Below are 24,802 nucleotides of genomic sequence, written 5' to 3' on the forward strand. Positions count from 1 at the left end.
TTCTCCACCAATCTGTGTCAGAGACGTGGCCAGAGGCAGAGCCACGTCCTTACCCCACACCAGCCCTCACAGCAGCGTGCTACTGCCACCTGCTGCAGCTCCCAGGCGCCGCGCACTGCTCCAGGCACGGCGCTCTCCGTCGGCATCCCCTGCCCGCAGCCCTCCACACACCTACCTGTAGGAAGATCTGCTGCAACCTCTCTATACAGCTCTTGTACCAGGGTGTGAATACATCAATTCCACCCGTCTCGCAGCGCACCAAGTGCTCAGTTAACAGCATAATGAAACGCTGCAGCAGAGGAAAAAGAAAAGAAAAACAAACCTTAAGTCCTGTAAAATGAGGGACCCTAAACTCAGCTAAGAGGATACGGGCGATAGCAGCTTTGACATCAATGTGAGAAAAATTATCTTTAATTATTTTGTTTGGATAACACCGAATTTAGTAAGCAACTACAATCCAGTTACCTTCTGATTGTTCCAGAAACTGTACACTAGTAGAACTCACCTGGTCCCCAGCACTCGAAACTGAGCAGGTCCTGCTCAGAAGCAGTCTTTGCAAGGGGATGATCTGGACTGATTCTAACCCATAGTAAACCCTTCAACCCTTTCCCATGTTTTTACTCCAAGAAGATGCAAGAGATACCAGTGACACTGAAAGCTTATAAATCCCATCACACTAAAGCTTGAGAGGGAGAACAAGACCACCCATCACCTGGAAGATAACAAGGAAGAGATTCTTCTGCTCGCTCTGCGCTGACTCTACTTTTTCCTGCAGGCGCTCTATTTGTTCTTCCAGTGGCCCATCCTCCCGATCAGTGCTGCGGTCATCATCATCATCGTCATCATCACTGTCTCGCTGTAACGGACAACAACACAGGACTAACTAAGCAACCTGGCTACCTATGGGAACTGTTAATGCCCTATGGTTCCATGCGGAATGCGGAAGAGGTCTGCAAAGCAACTTAAGAGCAGCATCTGAAGCTGCTCTGTATCTTGGGAAAGTACTGTATTTTGAAGGACATGTACTTTGAACATAATTCAGGGAAGAAATCTGGAAGGAAAAAATGCCAATTTGGGAAAGCCCTGGGAAAAAAAACTAGCAGTAACAAAGCTTAAAAGATTGATCAGTCCTTTATTTAGTGGAAACACAGTAAAAGGTAATAATACCCCTGCTGACTTCATCATTACCAGATAATGAACAGCTTTAAAAAAGAAATCTGGCATAGATTTTTAAAATTGTGTCTACTGCAGCAGGGCAGATAATTCATTCAATGAACAGTTCTGAGATCTCAGGGCTCCAAAAAGTAAAACACTCTGTCGAAGAACTCAGATGAATCTGGCTGGTTAGCACAGAAGGAAGATGAGAAAATGCAGAGCATTGTGTTCAAGTGGGGACCCTCTATACGCATGATCAAAAGAGATGCTCTCAGACTACAAAGGGTCAGCATGGAAACCGAACTACTAACTAGGAACATGGCCATGTTCTCATGGCCTCGAAACCAAAGCAAAACTACAACAAAAATACAAAATACACAGCGGTACCAGACTTGGGAGCTCAGGTAAAAAAGTCTTACACAAGATTATAAGGGATACAGGAGGAAAGGCAGAATCTTACGAATTATGGTACGTATAGTGATTCAGTCTCATAGAATTGTTTCTGTGCAAAAATCCCCATAAATTAGCAGCTCAAAAGTTCAAATATTTGTCACATGTGTAACATCTGACAAATATATGGCCACATCTTCACTTGCCTATGCACAGCACATAAAACTATCAAAACCTAGTTACAGCTCTGAATCAGCATGAAAAATAGAAATGACCTACCAGAGCAAGTGAGAATTTAATTGCATTCTCTCTATAGAAACTTGCTTTTTCCCCATCTACAAGGATTTCCTAAACTCAAAATGTTAAAGGATCAATAGGACCTAAGAGAAAGCCTTGGACTCATTCCATAGTAGAGCAATCCAATTCATGCTGGGGACATCAAAACTTGACGGCTTACTTCCTCTAGAAGGAATGGTCATGCTGCAGAACTACTCACTGTTGCATACAAATGCTTCTTCCTGGCACGACAGTAATTTAGAGTACTGAGTAATAAAGAGCTGCAGCAAGACACAAGTACAGAAATGAAAACACTGGTGTATTTGTTTAGAGATGCCAGGGAAGCATTTTGCCTCACTGTAAGATCAATGACTGCATCTAGGTCTTCAATAATCACAGCCATTTATTAACTGCTGATCAGTGTGGACTGAGGATGCAAGCAACTAGGATGGCTGTTGCTGGGAGTGAAGGAATGAAGGGGCTGGGATGAACCGGCACTGGCAAACTTTGAGGTATTAGTGACCTCTCAACAGGAACGTCTGGGAAAAAGACTGACTTCTGTGCACGTTTCTTCAAAAACCATCAGCAGCCTCACTCAATGCCATGTGCCAGCGTCTCTGTTCAAAGTTCTGGAGCTAGCTGAGGGTTTTATGCAGGCGATCATTCTCACAGACCACATACAAACATGGAAATCCTCTCCCGCTCTCTGCAAATCTCGACATGTTTGTAAACTGACTTCCTTCTATCACAACTAAGCAGTGCATTCAGCCAAGCTTCCTTCAGCCCTGCCTTTTGCAGCTGCCACAGAAGGTACTCTCTCACCCCATTCTACTGCCCTGCCTGGGAGAACAGCACACCACAGCAGCTGCTTGATCATCTATTTATTGTATATAGTAAACGAGATCACTCAACGGTATTCAGAAAATTAAGGTGTAAGAAGGAAGTGACAGTTGCCAGTGTCAGAATACAGCAGCATCCCTGAGAAGCACAGGAACAGCCAACTTTTCAATAGCAAATAGCTATTTCAGTGCCCTTCTGCACAGAAGCCATGAGAGTACTCTTCAACTATTATTTGTAACTGTTCTTATTGTTATCTAATAGGGTAATTGGAATTGAGATTATAAGGCAAGTGGAAAACATGCTTGTATTCAGAGAGCCACTTGCAAGAGAGCACTTGAGCAGAGCAAATGAATTCCACTGAAGATTTTGCCAGGTTATTACTACCATCACAAAATGCATCCAGTTTTTGATCTCTTAGGGCTACAGGTGACTGTGTCCGCCAAGATGCTTCCTGATAAACATGTACGTTCAATCCTTCCCAAACCCAACTATATTCATCAGTCTGACAGCAGGCAGGTTTGTGTAAGATAGCTTTACACAATTAAAAATTACAAACAAATTACTCACTCTTTTGTGCTGCCTGGCCAATCTTGCCTTAGTGTCCTCCAGTTCTTTGTGAATCTTCAGAACATGCTTATTCATCTTACGAATCGTGGAATGCAAGATCTCCCAGATATAAAACCTAGGAAAGACATAAAGCTCAAAACACTACACTCAATTTAAAAAATTCAGATGATACTTGAACATCTATTGCACTGAGCGAACACTGAACACACAGGAACGTGTGCAATGTAAGAAAGCTTAGCTGTAATTTCTTTATCCATTTTTTGCAGTACACTTCCAAACCAGCATTATATTTCATACGCTGCAAGACTATTAACATCAAATTCTGCCATTCTCAATGGTGGTACGAGCTACACACCTCCACCAAAGACCAGGACACCACACTAAGCTAGCAGCTCTGTAACACACAGCAACAGATTTTGTCTAGAAATAGTGCAAAAATGTTGCTAGCATGTGATTTTGCAAGTAGTCTCTAAGCCTGCCAAAGCAGAACAACCCTGGAACTGTCATATAAACATGCATATCCCAACTCAGAAAGGAAAATGCTAAAGTATGTATCTTGTAGAAGGAGCAAAAGCTTTAATTGTACCTTTTCCTTCTACTGCTCAGCTTTCATAGATTAAACTATGTACTGGCCACTTAAAATACTAATTCAGAGACAAGTAACAATCTAAGACAAATTCTTGTTACCTAGTGAAATCATGTGCAAGCTCCGAAGAGAAGATCCAGTTTGCAACTGCAGCGCAGTCAACAATTTGTGTCCGAATCATCTTGTCCACAAGCACAGCAATCATCTATATTTTGAGAAAGACATCACACATACAATCTATGGACAATATTCCAGCCTCTGATAAAACCAGAGATAGTTTGATGCAACTCTACATAGGTAATATTACTGGGTGATTTCAAATACTTTAGGAAGCTGGACAGTCTAGCCTGAAACTGCTTGTATTAGGGAATCTCTACCAATTTACATAAAGCATTCTGATTTAACAACCTCTTCTACTTCTTGTGAAAGTTATGGATCACTTTTTGTTAACATACATACTTCCATACAGAAGCCACGTACAAGCATCAATGGAAGTGAGGTCTTAGAGACACAGTCCTAGTCCTTGACAACAAAGTACTCAAACCAGAGCATATCTACCTGTCAGATAATGGTATAGAAGGAGCTACTGTTAGCCTGCTCTCCTTGAAGTGCAACAGCCTTCAAATGTAACAGTAAGCTCTTCTCTACAGGACCCATTCATTTCAGCACAGAGCCAGCGCTGTGCAGTCAATGGAAGCTCTCACTTGGTGCAGGTACTGTCGTGATGCTGGGGGTTGCAAGCAATGTAGAAGGCAACTGCAGAGGGGAGTTACTGACTAAAGCTGTTGCAAGCTGTTCAGAAAAAAGGCTTATCTTGGTTACTGATGGGATTGAATGCCACGGTATCTAAGAATCACAGCCTGCCCTGTATTTATCCTTACAACCACCCATTGTCAAATAAGGAAGTGTAACAAAGCTCCTTTTAAGGAAAGAAAATTAAAATAACTGAATGAATCATACAGAAGACTCAGCACTTGACTTTCAAGTCCCAGGATAGCATCCTATGCTCTATTTTTCTTTCTGTATTGCCAGGAAGATTTTCTGATTACCTATCCTTATCTTCCAACACACACAGACCCAGGATTTTGAGAAAACACTTCACCTCAATGTTAAAAGCTTCTCTTTATGAAGTCACCCTCACAACCTTGCTGGTCCAGGGACTACCAATTCCTATTGCTAAATCACTACCTGCAGCATACATCATGCGTTAGCACTATATGCCATGTGAATACTTCTGATACTCTGAACCACATCAGAGGACATTCCCATAGACATGGCAGCAGGATGAGCAGCATGAAAGCAGACTCTGGACAAGTGTCCTGCTGTCCAGGCACCATTTCTTCAGTGTGATAGGGAGGTTGTGGACTCAAAAATAAAAGGCTTGAGCAGAAGCAAAAGACTGAACTGCAATAAATGCAAGAGAGGAAAATTTTAAGTTCCATGATCAAGTGGAACAGCCTTCACAACTTCTGCACTTGGTATTCTTTAAAGCTATCTTCATTTATTCATAAAAATCTAATATGGCTGTTTATCTGAGTCTGAAACCTCCATCTCAGTTTGGTCATGCTGCAATACAAAGGAACAGAAAGGAAGAGGATATGGATATCTGATTGCAGTAATGTAATTTCTTCTGATCCAGTTAAATGGCAGTAAAAAGTAGGCCAGACTGTAACTGTCACATTTTCAAGGTCAGTAAATTGGGCAGAAAGCTTAATATATTTAAAAAAATCCTGCTTTTTCAATATTTTCAGTGTACTTAGAAGAGAGGTGACATCTATATAGCTATCTTCTAAGTGCTCAGTTTTTCCCATACGGAACGGATCATAGGTCCAGTAGCAGATGCACGGACTACCCCCTGTCCTCAGCAGCATGACCTCCAAAAGCCTGGCCTATGCATCTGTGAGGTACAGTCCACTTTCAAGCACAATGAAGTGCAACACAACACACCAGCAAGGAACACATGAAATAATTAATGCAGGCAAATTCATCCTGAGTTCCTTATCGATTTCTATTTATAGAAGAATGACAGCTGAGGCAGAAAACAAATGCTGTGAAGAAACCGAACAGCTTAAACAATTGACGCATTTTTCACCAGCCTTTCAGGGCATTATTTCTCCTGGCTCAAGAATGAACATAATCATGGCACTGTCAGACAGATCTGTTCTGAACAGCAAATGACTGCAGCTCCACTCCCCCTGCTCACACACAACACAGTGACTCCAACATGAGCTTTGTGCAATAACTGTATGGCTTTCACCAGCAATTAAAAGGCCAAAAAAACCCCACCATAAAATCCCTAAACCCTCCCCAGCTTTCCACATTTCTAAGAATGTCACCTACTTTTGATAAGAGATCTACATCCTATTTCGATCTACAAATCTACACTGCTTTCCAATCTTGAACAGAAACATGATTTTAGCAGAAGTTATGCTCTTGTATGACAAACAGTTCAATACAAATCCAAGTTAGAATGACAGCCTTTGCCCTCTCACAATGAACTCTGAGGACGAGGTGGCCTCAGTGATGGGTATATTTCATGTCCATCCTTCATTTCAGGCACCAGAAACAACAGTAAATACAGCTCATAGAATCATAGAATAGTTAGGGTTGGAAATGACCTTAAGGTCATCAAGTTCCAACTCCCCTGCCATGGGCAGGGACACCTCACACTAAACCATGTCACCCAAGGCTCTGTCCAACCTGGCCTTGAACACCGCGAGGGATGGAGCATTCACAACTTCCTTGGGAAACCCAGTTTATTTATTTAAATAAAATCTGAACTTTCCCTCAAATAAGGTGCCAACAGACAACTTACTTTTAAAGGCTATTAAGCAAAATATAATGGGTTTTATTAAATACAACCACTGTCAGTTGGAACTTACAAAGATTCTTGACACTGTAACCTCTTACCTGTGGATGATTCTTCCAAACCTCATATACAACCCTCAGAACATGGAGTTTGCCCTCATCACTTTCTGCAAGTGTTTTGAAGACTTCATGAAACCTTTTAATAGATGCAAGTAGTCAGTGGAGGGGTTGGGATCAGGTCACAAGAGCAGCAGACACAACCCAAGTGGTTCAGATAGCAAACAAAAATTCTTCTGGGCTACCTGCAGCAATTCTTGAACAAGTATTCCTTGGAAAATATAACTATCATGAGCTAAAATAGGCTACAAAGACGTGACAGCTCCACTCCTAAAGGCAACTTAAATAAATCTTAGTGGTGAACCTACTCCCTGAGGCTGGGCTACATTTCTCATACTCTTAGAAGCAGGAGGCACTTTCAATGCTCTGTGTGCTTATCTATACACAGCTGGAGCAAAATTTGCTGCCTTTTCAGCCTTAGACCTTCCTCTTGATATGTGTTTCTGTAACTTTGTACACTTATCCAGTCTGCCTCTTTCTGAAGGAAATGCTTCTAAAAGCCTCTATTTTAGCAGTTATACTGACTGCTACACAGCATTCATAACCCAGATTACTGTCATACAAAGTGCAAGAGGCTCTTTTTGATCTCACGGCTGCCACTGCTGGCATGCAACAGTGAAAATACTGTGGCTTTAAGTATTCATATTACCCTGCCTCTTATACTACTGATTGAAGGTTACTACCTACAGCTTTTTATCAACATTGCCTCTCTAAAGCTCCCAGATACAAGTTTTGTAATAGTTTATGTATCTTTAAGGACAGACAGAAAAATAATTAAGATGCATGTGACTACCTTTCACGTATTAAGGCCATTTAAAAGCAACACCAAAACACAGAGGATTAACAACCAGTTATTTTATCTCATTTTGCTAAAAGGTAGCAAAATTCTTGCAGTAAATTCTTTAGAAGTTAAAGATACGCTTTAAGGGACGCACTCTCTGTGCTTTAGTAGACAGAACTTTACAGCAGACTGCTTTGAAGTTTCATGTTTCCTTTTTCTTTCTTCACTTTTTATACAGACATAACTGTTGTAGAGTCATATTTACAGTACAAGGTATTGTGGTGGGAGCTACCCAGTCATCTGAATGTAAGGAGAAACCCTTGTTCCTCACCATGATCAGCAAATGAGTAATTCTAAAATGAAGTAATGTTCCAAACCCGTCTCATTTGTTTGATTTACATCATGTGTCTGTAAGGTACGCATTTCTGTTGATTCCATTCACATCTACAACTTAGGAGCTATACTACCATTCCTTCAGTAAGCAGTATCATTCTTCTCCTAATCATTTGCATTGTGGAGCACCTAAAACATTGCTGAAGCCTGCATTCCAGTTCTTCGCTCATGCTGTCGGAATTAAACAGCCCCAAAATAAAGCACATATTACACTTACTTTGCCAGGGCACTGAAAGAATGGCTGAAAGACTTTGCAGCTAGATGGAGCAGAGTCTGAACGAATACTTCTATTTTCAGAGGGTTGAAGGAAAATCCTTCATCTGCAAGTTAAAATTAAAACTTTAAGTACTCCAAAGAAAGCATAAGTTAGCTGTAGAGATAACTTATGGTTTTAACTCATTTTACAAAAAAGTTTCATCAGCAGGGTTTTGCAAGCCTGAGCAGCAGGCTAGTACAGAGATTCCAAAATGTGCAGATCTTCAGGCTCCCATTTTGCCATGGAGAAAATGCACAGAAAGAATTCCAGGTCAGTGAAGAAACTATCAGAGACACAGCTAGCCTATCAAGGTGTAACAGCGCTGATGGACAGCAGCAGAGAAAGACAGAGAAGGAAACTGCAGAGTTCTGCATCAAGCTGAAGGCCTAGCAAATCATATAAAAGGGAGAGTGGATGAGGAGAGGGGAAGGTAAGGATAATTAGAATACAGAGGTTTGGCTATTTATGACATCGGAGAAGGGTCCAGCAAGTGTGAATAGCAAATATGGATACTAGGGTGAGTGGTACCAAGTCCCCTTTCATAGCAGCAGCTACCTGGCAGGAGGGAGAGCACGCTTTAGTGGGTGATGTCTAAAGCAAATCAGGAAACATGACGGTGGATCCCACGGAAAAAAAAACAAACCCAGACTGTTGCTGCTTTCTGCTTGCATAACAGAACATGTGCAAATATTACACAAATATCGAAGCCATCCCCATTATGTAGACCACAGAATCATAGAATGGTTTGGCTTGGAAAGGACCTTAAGATCATCCAGTTCCAACCCCCCCGCTATGGGCAGGGATACCTCACTCTAGACCAAGGCTCTGTCCCACCTGGCTTTGAACACTACCAGGGATGGAGAATTTACCACTTCTTTGGGAAACTGTTCCAGTCACTTCCTAATTCTCTGTCCTGCACTCCTCACTCCCTAAACCACATGGGTTTTAGGAATCAATGCTGTCTGTGGCTGCAAAGTTAGAAAGGACGTGAGTGGAGTCCCATCGCAAGTTTATATCCACAGAAGGCTACAGCCAGCAGGTTGGCTATCTTATCCATTGTGGGTCTACACCAAGGGAAGGAAGCTCTTAGGATGGGGTATACAAGCACTGAATCTGGGGTAACAGCATGTCATTGCGTTGCTTATGTTAAGAAAACCAGGGCTGACTCTGGATGCAATATTTTTACAAAACCCCCTAACAATGGTGTATTATTTCCATTTACTGACAAATTGAAACCAACTATTAGAAGGAAAAGCATACAGTTCTGTTAACCACCACATACATAGCTCTCCAAAGGATGGCAGACAGTCTACACACAAAACAAATCACAACCTGCCAAAGCCTAGCAGCATATACCTTACCATCATCATCCTCCTGGTTTGGATTAGGCACATCTTTTAAAATGCCGAAGATTTCATCATTACTGGCCTTATTTTTTATGGCAATTGTTAGACAGAGCGCCACAGTATATCCAGGAAGAGACCCTAAACAAAAGCAAAGAGGTCAAAAACATGTAGAAGGCAAGCGACTGTTTCTAACATCAGCTTGCGCCTCAGAGAAACAAGCGCACTTCCCACCTACACCTAAGATTAGCTGTGTTCAGTATCATTGTCCACATCACTCAACACGTTTCCTTGTTTGCACAATTTAATCCACATTTAATACATAACCTTGAGCAGAGTATTTACAGCTGAGCTCAGCTAATCACTCTAAACCTCTACTCCATATGCCACCTATTTCCTAAAAATACAATACTTTCTTGGTTGTTCTCACTGAATCTTTGATAACACTTTTATGCTTAGGATTGTCTTTACACTGAGTAATAAAAGGAATAATAAGGTATCTACCTCAAGCTTAACATCATCTGCTGCCTCTGTACACTTCATTAAACCAAGTTTACTGGTAAAATCTTCCACTGTTACACAAAGTTCAAAAAATAAACTCACATTATCACTTCATATGCTTACTTTTGCATTGTGCCCAAACAGGGGAAACAGATCGATTTTCCAGTTTTAGACTTCTCACAAACAAAGCTGTACACCAACACAACCACCTCAGCAACAGTAACTTCATGTATCTGGATTTTCTTTTCTTCACAAAGTAACCAAGATGATTTTATTACAGAGATTCAGGCTTAATATATATTAATTGCTCACGTGAAGCATATTTACCCATATAGAAATCATGCATATTTATTTCAGCCGTATCCTTCTTTATGGCAACTGATATTAGTGTCAATACAGTGTGCTATCTTGCTCTGAAACACTATTTTCAACTTGATCCCTCAGTAACCTTCATACTTACTATTACTTTCATCTGCATATTTGTACATGCACACTGGATTAGCAGGACTGAGGACAGAAAAACTTGCAGGAACAAGGTCTATTATTCGCTGGTGGTAGGAGAGTCTGGAAATAACAAGTTCCACAGCAGTACAGTTAAAATGGGAATAACATCAGGGCTAATTCTAAAGTGACTGTGTTACAATGTTTTCCCTGTATCTAACTTTCATACATCAGTAACAGAATGATAGTTTCTGCTGGGTAGCAGGAGCTTAGGTAAACCAAACTTATGACTAGATGCTTTCTATTTTAAGCCTGTGATGCTAGAGTTTCAACCTAATACAGTTAATTTAGCTTGTGAAAAGATTTAGAGGCTGCTTGGTAGGATGCTTTATGCAAGAGTTGAAGATGCGATGCAGAAAACTAGTAAGACATTGGTATTCAAAGTAGAAAAAATACTAAACTGGGTATCTTCATTTTACTTTTCAGCTTATTTCACTTCCACAAAGGCTTAATTTTGCTACCAGAGTTTTTAATGGAAGAGTGCCACAGAAAAAATGCATTTGTTTTGCAGCACAAGACTTTCACACTTTCTATGCTGAATTCACTGAGAACTGGAGGAATGTTTTCATGTACAATCCTGAACACAGGTTTTTTGAACATTTTACTCTCTTTCCTGTATCAATCTATCTCAACAAATTTAAGTCCAGCCCTGACTGCCTACTCTTGTTGTGGCTGGGGGTTTGTTTTCCTTGCTTGGAGAGTGGGTTAGTTGTTTGTTTTAAGGTCAATGAACATCAGAGGCACCTAGAAAAATCAAGATTATCAGTTTTTAGTATAACCTATGATCAGTTCCCTCCATTTCTGTGAATGCTGAATACTTTCCAAGAACATTGCCTAAACTCTTATTTCTTTCCACGCCTATGCTGAAGCATGTCTTTACGTAACTATAGGTGTGCATACCTTGAATATGCAGCTCCCTATTGTCTGCTCCACCTGTTTATCCCTCTCTCTGAAGTACTGTCCTAAGTGTCCTACAGCAGGCAAACCAGACTAAAATCATGCCAGGAACACACCCACCTCATAACAAACTGAATTGCAAGAACAGATGTACCTAAAACAAGCCAAATTAAAAGGAATCTGACAGGACACACAGAATCACAGAATAGTTTGGGCTGGAAAGGACCTTAAGATCATCTGGTTCCAACCTCCTTGCCACGGGCAGGGACACCTTACCCTAGACGATGTTGTCCAAGGCTCTGTCCAGCCTGATCTTGAACACTGCCAGGCATGGCGCATTTACCACTTCTTTGGGCAACCTGTTCTAGTGCCTCACCACCCTCACAGTTAAGAACTTCTTCCTTATATCTAACCTGAACTTCCCCTGTTTAAGCTTGAACCCATTACCCCTTGTCCTATCACTATTCACAAATAAACAAACAATAAAAATCAAACCGCCTTGAATCCAACTATCAAAACATCTTACTTACCGCATGCATTTTTCCAAAACCTCTCTCACAAATTTGGGTTTGGGCTTCTCAAGGTCCTGAGTAAGACAATCTGACCTATTGAAAGACAGAATGTGATCGCTTTTAGCAAAACAATTCTGCTTTAGCTTCTTTTTGGCTAATAATTTTCTAATAGGTACAAACCAATCATGGTGTAAGGCCAACTGCAGTGCTTGACAGTTTTAAAGCGTAGGCAATTTTAAGACAATGAGGTAAGTTTATCAATATTTTCTTACTGGCCATTAGCATTCCTGGAATCTCATCTCTGCGGAAGTATTTTCAAGTGGCTTCCCTTCCCTGACCAGATTAAAAATAATTTGCACTTTTGGTTACCTGGCTTTCCCTCTTCTTAGGAAAGAAACCTCATGTGATTTCATACCCTGTTCCTCCCTCCATAAGTTTTTGAACTTACGGATGATTACAAACACATTTCGGATGAAGAGAAGTCTCAAATACAGTAACGTGTGAGATTTGTGGAAAACGGCAGCTTGTGAGCGAGCGAAACCCACCAAAGCACTGCCATCCAGGAACATCCAGGCAAAGAAAATTCAGTTCTTTGAACTGCTGCCTGGTCAGCCAACATGGATATATACTAGGACAGCCAGCAAGCACTAAACTGCACAAGAGGACAAGACAAGAAACTGAAGTAAAGCCACAAAAATATTATCATGAAAAAGAGTTACACTCCCCCTCCAGCAGGATACTTTGGCAGATCAGCTACAGAAAGCATAAATGGTAGCAGGCTGTGGAAGTAGGGAGGACTTAACTCCAAGGTGATGTTCCTTTCTACATGGTGCCTGGAATGGAAAGCTCAGGGGAACCTCTGGTTAGACACTGAGGGAGTCCAAGGAGCTCCTGCTAAAGATGCAAGTCCATGATTTGGCATGGTAAGAATGGATGGTAGGACCAGCTCTGACAGAATTTCAGGTGCTAGGATTTGGCAGGAGGGAAAGAGATCACAAGGTCTCAAGGATAAAGATTATAATGAAGGTTTAGGGTAGGACAGGGAGCACGATTTCACTATGAATATAGGAAACAAGAGTCAGGGCACACTATTGAACGTAAACTGCGGAGTCATTTTAGAATTGCTGGCAACTGACTAAGGGTGTGGGACAAATTAAGAGAAATAACGTTCCTGCCTCCCCTATTTAGGGAACTTTTACAAGATCTATCACAAAGTTCACCAGGGACAATACAGTGCCTAAAGACATTATCAAGATAATCTACCACTGAGCAGTGATGAACAGATTAAGAAGGTATCTGCTGAAGAGCTGTAGGAAAGCAATAGGGCCACTATGCTGTGACACTTCCTGAATAAGCTTAACATTTCAAGGTTTTTGCAGTATCAGGTTCGAACCAAAAGAAGAGAAACTTACCAATCTTCCCAGCTCCAACGGAACTGAAAGTTGCTCAGGTGGTGAGAAAACCAGTTAATAAATCTTCATTAAAACAAAAAGAAAAAAGCTCCATTAAATGTAAGAAGAGCAAGAAAGTCTTCCAAGATTTTCTTACAAATGCATTCTACTTTTTAAAGGCAAACATAAACTCTAAAGCTATTACAGCATTAAACAAGCATTTATATTGACAGAATCAAAAGATTGGGTTCAGAGATTCAGGAAGAAGCTTTTATGGGTAAATAGCCTCTCATGTCCTGTTTCATACAAAAATATGACCTATTAAACTAACAATTAAAGCGTAAACTTACTGTGAATATATTACTTTCATTTTTTCAATGAGTAATTAACAGCCCTCCTACACAATGCAGACCTCACTTAAAGGGAAAAATTATCACTACTCTCCTCTTCTAGTGGCACATGCACCATTAACTGCACTCCAAGTCTTCTCCCCAGATCACTAGGGAGCAGGCATAGTACCAGATAGGACTACTATGGAACTATGAACCACCTTGAACAGAGAGAAGGTGTCACTAGTCAAAACTGTCCTGTACAGACAGCTAGACTTGCAGCCTCTTGGGGGTGTGATGCTGGGAAGGAGAGGCAAACAGTCAGTCCTCCACCCTTCTCTTCAGATTTCTTAAAGCCAGAGCCTGGAGATCATTCTGAATAGGACCAATCTAACAAGGATTTCTGACTACTCTTTTCCCAGCCTTTCAATACCCTGAACACTGGATATTCATTCCGTTGTCTCCAGAACACACTTACCTGTCCACGCATGTTGTATTCATCGTATCCAAACGCATATACAGCATTTCAGTGGCTTGTGCAAGCTGGAAGTATCTTATTAAGGTTCACAGAGAAGAACTAGATGAGACAGACGTTCATTTTTTTAATAGAATACAATTTTTTTTTTTATGTTACTGAAAGCTCCCTTTGTCAACTCCAAAATCAGGTAAATCACAGTAAATCCACAGTGGTGGGGAATGAGGGAAGCAGCATATTGTGAGTGCCACCCTCTAATCCCAGTCTGCTTTTCTTCCATTGTTGCAATGAGACTGTTGGCTTTTTCCACAGAAAGCCAGAATTTGCACCACACAACAAGCAAAATTGCACAGATATGAAAAGACACCGATGTCCTTATGGAGCACTTCCGTGATCTCACCTTTACGGGCTGCTGTTGATGCTTATCCACAGACAACCTGTGATCATCACTAAAGGCTTGAGAGAGTATGTCTAAATGACTTTACTCCACAAGGCCTTTATCTTTCTTATGGTGTCCCTATTAAGATAAAAAACTTTCTGCATGGATGTCTGCCCAATTCTACAAAGAGACTTACTCTAATCACTGAGATTTTGTGAGTGGTATTATGAAGTAGAATGAAATTTGGGCATGAAATTACCAGTGGAGAGGCATCTGTTAACTGCCCTTCATTCTCAATCTGTCACTTGATCCAAGACAATGATCTAACATGTTCTAAAATGGCAGCAAAGTAGGGACAATGTAATAGCCAGAAATAGATGGGAGTCATGCCTCCTTCCTCAGCATTTGGCCACCCTAAGCTGAGAGATGATTACTGACCTTTTGAATACTCCCTAGCGAGAACACTGAGTGGGAACTCGACAAGTTCCTCTAAATCACCTGCTACACTTCTTACTAAAAGAGGAATACTCACACAGTTTTTAGAACAAAAGATAAAGCTGGTCACTTCCTTTCTTTCTCAGCTTTTCATGTGTCTGTGACCATGCCATACACTGCCCAGACCTATCTAGGCTGCAGGGACGAACAGGAGTATTGTATTTTATCCCCCCACCAAGACAGCACTTCTTAGAAATCTCAGAAGAAGTATCAGAACACCAATCAGAAAGCTGAAGAGTCTTGCCCACTTGGCAAGTCTAGTCCTATGCTAAGCGGGATGTGCTATTCTTTCACATAGGTGTTACAGGCAGAGTTTCAAGCTGCTACTGTAAAATACTACCACTGCCAATATTTGTTGCTATCCCATCATCTACAGAACAAACAAAATAAAGACTGCATTTTATAAATGCTCTCCAGCAGCACAGAAAGGATACAACCTGTGGCAAAGAGCCAGGCTGAAGCTTGCAGAGTTCAATCAGGAGCGTTGTGTACATGACTTCAATGTGTGGTGGAGATGGAAGTTGAAACAACTCTGCAAATATTACCTGCAGGAGAGAAAGGCACAGAATCATAGCATGGCCCAATGTGGCCTGCACAATCATCAACATTGGCCATCAATCTTAAATAATTACATACCCCCAAAATATTCTGTCCAATGCATGTTCCAGGAAGAAGGGAGAGAAACTTGTAAACGTAGTGGTAACCCTTCACTGTACTAACACCATCCACTCTAACGACCCTTATCATTTCATACTAACACAACACTAGCATTATACATATGTCTAACAAATGCACCATGTAACTGTAGAAATGGGCATAGTTACAATACAACCTACTGCAGTGCTACCACTATCTGAGAAAAGCAGAAAACATCTGATCTCATTAAGTAATAAATACAAGCATATCAAATGAAGCTAAGCATGTAGTATGAAAGATTGTTTACATTAAAATTACATCTCTACCTTTTCCATCATATTCTCTTTCCTCCTACATAAAACCTTACATAAATAAAGCCACAACTCTCAACCATAAACTTCAACCAGCATTTCACACAACAAAAATTCATGCTCAGTACCCCTTGGTAGAGGATCCTTCCAAGAAAACTGAAAACAATCCCGCAGTCAGCATTCGTGGTTTTATTTTTGAGTTTGCCTATAATAAAAGCATGCCAGCCTTTGAGGTCTATGGAAATAGCCCTCAATATCATTGTACAACATCCATCACTGAGTTCATTTTATATTGCATGCCATTCTTAACTAGATTTAAAATACAACAAAGGATTTCATTATGGTTGGTCAATTTTCTCCTTAAACTTCTAAATAAACACAGAAGAACTGAAGTTTAAATAAGTAAGCTTTAGAAGATCTTACTGTAAGAAATCAACATCCATTTATAGACTCCACAAACAGCACATGAAAACACATTGACTGGAAGTTGTTATTTTAAGGAAAGACTTACGAGCATGAAGAGACTATAAGAAGCTGGAGAACCTTTCCATGACAGTATTACTTGGCATTTATAGACTCGACAAACAGCACATGAAAACACATTGACTGGAAGTTGTTATTTTAAGGAAGGACTTACAAGCATGAAGAGACTATAAGAAGCTGGAGAACCTTTCCATGACAGTATGACTTGGACATACTGTTAAGACAAATAGGGGAGGCCCTCTTTAAGTAAAATACTAGGTAGAAACCTGCTCCTTTTCTCAAGATAGGAAATAACAACTGGTTGAGCAGTCATTATCTGTTTGAGATACATAAAAATGTATTTATGTATATCATAAAAGTGTATTTATGATATTCATCACATAGTCTGAACATTAGATAATGAACACGTGTTTCAAACTGGCACACCATAGTTTATGAAAATAACAAGGCCAAAGAAAGACTAGAACCCTGGTGAGCTGAATGTCTGAGCTCTGATAAATGCAAGTTGTACCAAAAGCTGTAGGAGCACAACAAGCCAATGGTGCTGCTCAGATATTCTTTGTTCACAGCTACCAGAAATACCTACGTTCCATCGATAAGAAGCAACTGAGAGGAAGGCACCGCATTTTAGTGTTTCACACAGATTCCAGGTTGCATGGAGTATTCTGTGCTCAGCTTGACAAACTACAACGTGGAGCCTCAGGGACCTCAGAAGTAGGCACCCTTGGGAAGGGACTGACAACCACTTACAGGCTACATTTACTTCCACCTAAGTGGTGTGAACCTTATGTAACACTATCATTTATTTGTTAGACCATATTATTTCCACAGTTCTACAGACTTACTGACAAGTTCATGAAATTTCAGATTAAACTGATAAAATCTGGTTGAAAGCAACGTATCACCAACTTGACTGTTAAGAGAAGTAACATGAACAGAAGCCTGAAAAAAGCATGCTAAGTCTGAAAAACTCTGGAGTTTCATTAAAAGTAAACAGTCATAGACAAGTAATGAAATTAATATTCTAAAATACCTCAAAATTGCAAGAAAAGGGAAATAATTGCATTAATAGTCAATGTACAATGTTCAAGTTCAGCCATAGAATCATAGAAGGGTTTGGGTTGGAAAGGACTTTAAGACCATCTAGTTCCAACCCCCTTGCCATAGGCAGAGACCATCTTGCCCTTCTTTACAGTAATTTCACCTACACAAACCTTTGCTATTTCACATCCTTCAAGTTTCTAAAGAATTTCCAGGGGCCCCAGGTAATTTATTTCATCAGGAATTGCAGCAACTGTTTGTTGGCATTAGTGTACAGCTGAGCGTAAAGCACACAGACACATAGGCATATACAGCACCTTAAGATACTGAAGATAAGACCAATGAATATACTTCGATCTTAGAGCAGATTTTTTTCTGTTAATTTAAGATTCCTCTGCTCTGAAAGCACAAAAAGAACAAGTTGATCCAAGGTAACAAAACTTTACAGCACTCAGAATATTTGACACTTTGGTGCCAACAGGAATTCTCAATTCCACTTTTATCAAGATAAATCTTCCACATAAGGTTATTTCTTGTTATAATTAGCTCTGAAATACCTACTTAGTTACTTCTTCAAAAAGGCTTTATATGACAAGTTGTCATTATTACTGAAATCTCTTATCCCTTTCAACTTTTGATGGAAATTAATGAAATTTTGTACAGCTCTGCATGCTGGAAACAAGCCCCTTCAAAGGAGGCAGCAAAAAAAAAACCTATGCTGCAATTCTGATACACATTACAGGTATTTAAAACTCTCTAATATGGAAGATGCCCCAGAGGAAACACCATTATTTCACAGCAAGTTCTTTCCAGGGCCAGCAGAACAATATCATTTAGAAAATCCAAACATAAAACCATGCAGAACTGCTGAGTCTGGCTGGAGATCATTTAGTCAACAGCTCCTACATAAAGCAGCATCACCAAAAGCAGGTTGTTCAGGGCTGTGTTCTTTGAAGTTTTGAACTTCTCCAAGGATAGAGTCTCCACAACTTCTCCAGCAAAACTCTTCCAGTGTTTTATCATCTCACTAAAAAAAGATTTTTCCTGTGTGTCCTGGGTTCAGCTGTAACAGTTACTCTCCTCCTTCCTAGTAGCTAGTGCAGTGCTGTGCTTTGGCTTTAGTTTGAGAACAACGCTGATAATGCACCAATGCTCTAGTTGTTGCTAAATAATGCTTACCCCAATCAAGGACTTTTCAGTCTCTCATGCTCTGTCAGTGAGAAGGAGCATGGCAAGCTGGGAGGAAGCACAGACACAACACCTGACCCAAACTAGCCAAAGGGTACTCCATACCACAGCATGTCATGCCCAGTATATAAACTGGGGGGAGTTACCCAGAAGGCCTAGATCACTGCATGGGCCACGCTTGGTATCGATTGGAGGGTGGTGAGCAACTGCATTGTGCATCACTGCTGGTTATTGGTTTTTTTAACTTTTCCCTTGTTATTCCCCTTATCATTATTATTATTGGTGGTAGCAGTAGTGGTTTTGTGTTATACCTTAGTTACTGGACAGCTCTTATCTCAACCCATGGGGTTTACATTCTTTTGATTCTCCTCACCATCCCCCCAGGGGCTGGGGGTAAAAAAGTGGGGGAGTGAGTGAGCAGCTGCGTGGTTCTGAGTTACCGGCTGGGCTTAAACCACGACACTAGGTTTAAATGGAGTTTTATGTATTTTGATTTGTGTCCATTTTCTTTTGTATTTTAACTGTATTCCTGTTTCTTTTTTTTTTTTTTTTTTAACAAAAAGTGAATTAAATGTAGCCATCTTGTAGACTGCACCATATATTAGAACCATCACATGTAAATTTTTAAAAGGATGAGAAATGCCACAACCTTGTACTTGACCAAACCTCCCATGCACTGAATTAAAGCTGCAGCAAAAAGCTTCCAACTTTCAACTGTACATAACCCACTCATTTAAAAGCCATTTGTTGAATTTAACAAAGCTTCTATTGACTCCCAAGTCAAACTGCAATTTAAGGGACTTATCAAGGAACTAACTGGGACATATTACTTGTGAAATAACTGAGCTACAGAAAAGGTTATGTATAAAATCCATACCTCTACAATGTGGTAGTTCAAGGGGATCTTGTTATTGCCTGGATAGCTCAACAGCTGTGCAGCACTGCAAAACCATAGATACTAAGTTAGCTCAGAACATAAAGCAGCAATGTGATGCAAAGATGGAGTAACAAAGTTACATAAAATGCATAATTCTGGGCAAAAGTTGAGACAAAAGCAGCACAAATTCAAATCTTTCTGAAGTCTATTCATCAATCCACAGAACATTTAGAAGCAACACAAGAACACCGCAAGCAGCACAATGAGCATCGCCTGAAGTATGATTCGTAATGATGTATTTTATCTCTATGCAGTTACATCACTTGAACACTGTTCTGCTATGCAAAATAGTTTTGCATTGTCATGGTGATCTGCAATTATGACATGGATATATTAAAAGGAAAAATAAAACAAACCCCAAATAACTGATGCTCTGAATGACTTGAAAGCACAATTAAGCTAATAGATTATAAAAGAAACTCACAGGCTTCAAGTGATTCACCTTTTTAATCAGCTCATTATCACCTATCGTTATTACAAAGCAAACAAATGTTACTTCCTTGATTTTACTGCTACCTCTGGCAAATCTTCTATCTTCTTCTAGACTTCTACTCTCTTCTGAGAACTAACAAAGGCTATCCCAGTAACTTCAACAATCCTCAACTTCTCATTTCCGCCAAATCAGCCAGCTATAACAAAAAATCTATCATATGCCGCAACCAAAATCATTGTTTCTGCCAATTTTTTGTCATACTGCAAGAAGTTTGGTGGGTTTTATTTGGAAGCATGACTCAGCCAACTACCTGTGGCAAACCACCTCAGTTATTGATTACCCAAACCAGATATTGCTGAGGCAGAAATGAAGTGCCCTGACTGTTCCCTGACACGGCTGAATTTAAACTAACGAAATCTGCTGGTCCTGCAATGACTCCCTAGAGAGCGCTCAATTATGTCTGCTGTGTAACCCCAAACTGATGAATGCAAGAGGAAGAGTAGGAAGCAGAAGTGTGCTCATAAACACTGGTGCAGTCAGCTGCAAGGCACCACCTCAAGGCTTGCTGTGCCCCAACAGATGAGCTGATTCACAATTCCATGAAGCATAACACAGCCACACTCTCCACAGTGCTCCCATGAATAAGGTATGTCTGTGTATTTTTTTCAGCACAACCTGTATTGTCAAGGAACCCCTTCTCAAGCAGCCACTGTCATCATATAAACTTTCTATTATCTGGATATTACTGGATATTCCAGATAACATTTTTAAGATAGTTAAATGCAGTAAATCAAGATTCATCAAATGTTCTAGAAAACGTTTACTCTCCAGCCCCTATCTAACCAGTGCAGGATTCTGCATATCCCTGATGGCACCAAATCCATGGTAGCATATGAAAAGTGCCAAAGCCCCATAGTGCTAAGCTGTTCTTACCAAGTCTTTCTCTCTTTCCAGTGGGATTTGATGATGCAGTGAAGGTTCTCTTCTATCACAAATCGCTCAACAGAGTGGCTGCCAGGCATGACAGGGCCCTGGTAAGAAAGAATTAAAACTCAAGGAAGATCACTGCAAATACAGTGGTAGTACAGGTAACAAGCTATCCTACATACATCTAAAGATATTAAAAATAGCCCAACTTCCACATAAATACAGTGAGGTCTCAGCTGAGGACTGAAAAGCTGGTGTGACACAGTTCTACACAAAGCTCAGATTGTTGTTTAAAACAAAATGAATACTAGGACTCATTACAAAAAGGAATGTGTCAAAATTAGAGAACGTAAGTTCATGGATAATCCACTCTTTCCTTTGCTCTGTGGAGCCATCAGGAAGGCTACCACAATGCAGCCTGGAAAAGAAACAAAATCACAGTTGAGTATGATGATGAAATAAAGCCAGGAATGGCCAGAACAGAGTGGAAAGAATAAACAGTCATGGTTTTGTTCATTGCAAAAAAAAAAACCCAAAACCAAAAAACAGGGGCAAATAAATGAAGGTAAAAGGCAACAGACTTAAAGGGAGGTATAAAAGCACTCGGGGAAAGCAGCATATATTCTTTTCCTGTTCCTATACACTTCTGTCCATATATCTGCTGTCGAACAATGCTGGAGACAGAATGCCAAGATAGACAGATCTTTCACCCACCTCAATTAAGCACTCCTTTGCTCCACAATATGCATCAACAAATTTTAACAGATGAGTAAACAACAATCTTTAAACATTACAATAAACACCTAGCCTGGAAAAGTCAGCAACTTGTATGGAAGGAAAGACTCTCTCAATAGTTTTACTACAGACATTAGAGAAATCAATCAACATTGTCATTCTAAATGAAAGCATCAAAACACCCCACTCCCTAAATTCTGCTCCTCACAGATTTACTTTGTACAGTAACTTGGTCTCTTAGTTCACTTCCGCAGAAGTATCAAAGCAGAACAGCTGCATGTCTTCAAACAACTCACTATGCTGGGAGACAGGACATCACATTTTGACCAATATTGGCCTAGGAACCCAGCTGTGAGATCCACTCACCAACCCCACAGCAATCATATACCTCAGGGTCATCTGTGTAGTCAAACATTCTAAAAATAACCCTTGGCATGGGATACACCGAATCTTCAGTGTGAGGTGGAGGGGTAAACGGAGGCAGATTGTGCTGCAGCGCTTCACAAAGAATACTGTCAAAAGCCAAGTAGGGCCTCAGAATGTGTCGCTCTTGCCAGCGGTCTTTCTTCAACTTCTGGATCTGAGACCAAAGGCAGTCTAAATACTGAAGGAGAAAGGTGAGAAACATCAGATGTGAGAAATCATGTAACCAAGCTGGGAGCCCCATGAACTGTCAGAAACGTGTTTCTTAAATTCAGTATTCTACTCAGAAAAAAACTCAAGTCTTAAACTGCTGATTCAGTAAACCAAGAATAATTTAAGAACTCTAAACACTAGAGCTGCTTCTAGTTCCACTCAACCACTGGCAGGTTTTTAAACACCAAGCACCCAGGAGTCCTAGCGTGATGGGCATCCTTTGAATCTGTCGGCGAAACTGCAGCAGTGAACATCACTTCCATCACTGCTCATTGGTGGTATTAAACCAGACATAATACCAACATTTACATTGGAAAGTTATTCCATAGGACTGCCATGCTTTTCCCAGAACAAACAAAACTATCAGCATATTCAAGCCACATATAATGCTATCAAATATGAAATATATTTGCCATGGTTTTCAACACAATTCTGAGTCCCAGCATTCTCCCAGAGATGGCACAGACACCTGTGAAAACAGGCAATGGTCTTGCTCTGTTTAATTACTCTCTCGCTAAAAGCAGTCAAAGAACTCTAGAGGCCTGTGGCCTTACTGAACACAAGTTTCAAGTTATAACTGACGCACGAAGTGCTTTGCATTTACTGAAATTATCGCTGTACAAGATGGGAATAAAACTAGTCACAACTGGCACCTGAAGTGAACAGTCATACTTGCAGTACTCTGGGTAACACATGGTCTCAAATGCACTCTGCTAATCTCTCTTCTACTAAACCAAATAAGGAAATTCAGATACTGGGCAGGCAGAATACCCATGTTGACAAATCAGTCAAAATCAGGCAGCCTATCTCCCCAAATTATGATTAACAGGACAATTATTAAGACTGTGATTTAATGTGAACAGTGAACAACACGTAAAAGGGCCATGTTCCAAAACTTCCAGATCAATTTATATCTCTCTTTGCAACTAAGCTTGTCCTCAAACTTAGGGGAAAGAAAAAAAAACAACCCAGGAATATCTGAAAAGGCAAATTCCCCCCCAAACCAGCTAGATGCCACCTCTCCCCTCCAGTATTTTTGGCTCAGTTGTGAACAGTGGTACAGTGACTACTGCACACAGTTTCTATGTGTTTGTTTAGCACTTCCCAGAGCAGAGAAACCAAAGCCACTACAAAGCTTTCTTTCTTGAAGAGGGAGAACACTGAGGGATAAGTAAGGAATTACATTTTGCTTCTCACAAAGGTCCTTTTAACATGAAGCCCTGTATTTGCAGTTCCAAAACAAACAGTACAATCTACAACCATTCCTCACGTCATAAGATTTCCTCAAGGGTCTTTCACCAAACAACAAAATACTCACCCCATACAACCTTATATTTAGACCCAAAAGTTAAAAACAGAATTTCTCATGTAGGACTTCCTTTTAATTTCATGATAAAAGAACATCTTAACAAAAACTTTAAAATTTCCATAAAGAATGCAAAGTTCACTCACTTCCTCTTGTGGATGTGGCTTATCAGCAGTCCAAACTTGTAGCATGGGTACGTGAGTCTTCAGCCGGCGTCTGTTTACACAGGAAAGAAAATCTGACTGTTAATGACTTTTAAAAGACTAATTTAGGGCAGCATTATTTTTTTTTTAAATTTACTACAAGCATACTACTATTTGATCTCTTCAGCTGATGAAGACGACAGTATAGAAAAACCAGGTTTGTGATTACTTGAAATATATCTATTATCGTATCTTGACAGCCATGTTAAACTGAAGCATCTAGATAGAAAGCAGTCACACTGCAGAGCACTGATGCAACTACCTATCTGTATTCACAGCACACTTACAACTGCACCTGCTCCAGTGTGAGCTGAACAAGACCTTCAACATACCCTAGAACTAGACAAGTCAATAAAACTTTTCAAAACTCTCTCCAACTATTCTATTTTCAAGGGCTTTTACCCCCACAGGATGGTTCAGTCCTAAGACTTTAGAATACTTTTAAGTGAGCAATAATAAAATCTATTAATCCCTAATTGAACAGATACCACTCAGAGTATTTTTAACGGATTACAGCTTACTTCAAATAGCTTTCAGTCTGAGACAAGAGACGATCCATTTCAGCATCCTTTTTCTCATATAACTCCTTTCCAACCCATGGCAAAGATGACAGAAATGCAAATATGTACCAGTCACATCGTACCTACAGGGAAGAAATACACTGAAATCTAAGTAGACAAGAAAGTTCCTAAAGTTTTTGAACATAGACCCCATTTTAATTTAAATTATAACATTAGCAAAATTATTATTTTGGGGGATCTAAATACCAAAAGTTAAAGACTAGATTGACAAGCCATGAAAAAAAAATTCTTGCTTGAAATGTACCATTTTTAACTTGGACAGTGACAAGCAGACTTAGATAACAGTATCATTTTCACAGTCCTTCTGCAGATTATTGATACAGCAGAACAAACCAGGCACTACGCACTTGCCAAAGTAAAGTAAAATATATCCACTTCAGCTACCTCAATATA

The 24,802-nt window shown here is 40.2% G+C and overlaps 1 protein-coding gene across 1 annotated transcript in view; it reads right to left on the reverse strand.

Annotated features, from left to right (window-relative positions):
- Positions 1–24,802, reverse strand: part of NCBP1 (nuclear cap binding protein subunit 1) — a 34,703-nt gene that overhangs the window by 2,941 nt on the left and 6,960 nt on the right. Inside the window, exons 6-22 of the mRNA XM_080637165.1 lie at positions 24,350–24,471; positions 23,772–23,841; positions 22,072–22,287; positions 20,955–21,052; positions 19,529–19,592; positions 15,427–15,537; positions 14,122–14,186; positions 13,336–13,398; positions 11,942–12,016; positions 10,474–10,577; positions 9,531–9,653; positions 8,131–8,233; positions 6,725–6,818; positions 3,916–4,019; positions 3,229–3,343; positions 713–856; positions 176–289 (exon numbers count right to left, since the gene is read on the reverse strand). Coding sequence (XP_080493291.1) covers positions 176–289; positions 713–856; positions 3,229–3,343; positions 3,916–4,019; positions 6,725–6,818; positions 8,131–8,233; positions 9,531–9,653; positions 10,474–10,577; positions 11,942–12,016; positions 13,336–13,398; positions 14,122–14,186; positions 15,427–15,537; positions 19,529–19,592; positions 20,955–21,052; positions 22,072–22,287; positions 23,772–23,841; positions 24,350–24,471 — 1,785 coding nt within the window. The remainder of the gene's footprint in view (positions 1–175; positions 290–712; positions 857–3,228; positions 3,344–3,915; positions 4,020–6,724; positions 6,819–8,130; positions 8,234–9,530; positions 9,654–10,473; positions 10,578–11,941; positions 12,017–13,335; positions 13,399–14,121; positions 14,187–15,426; positions 15,538–19,528; positions 19,593–20,954; positions 21,053–22,071; positions 22,288–23,771; positions 23,842–24,349; positions 24,472–24,802) is intronic.

The sequence above is a fragment of the Psittacula echo genome (genome assembly GCF_963264785.1).
Source record: "Psittacula echo genome assembly, chromosome: Z".
Lineage (NCBI taxonomy): Eukaryota > Metazoa > Chordata > Aves > Psittaciformes > Psittacidae > Psittacula > Psittacula echo.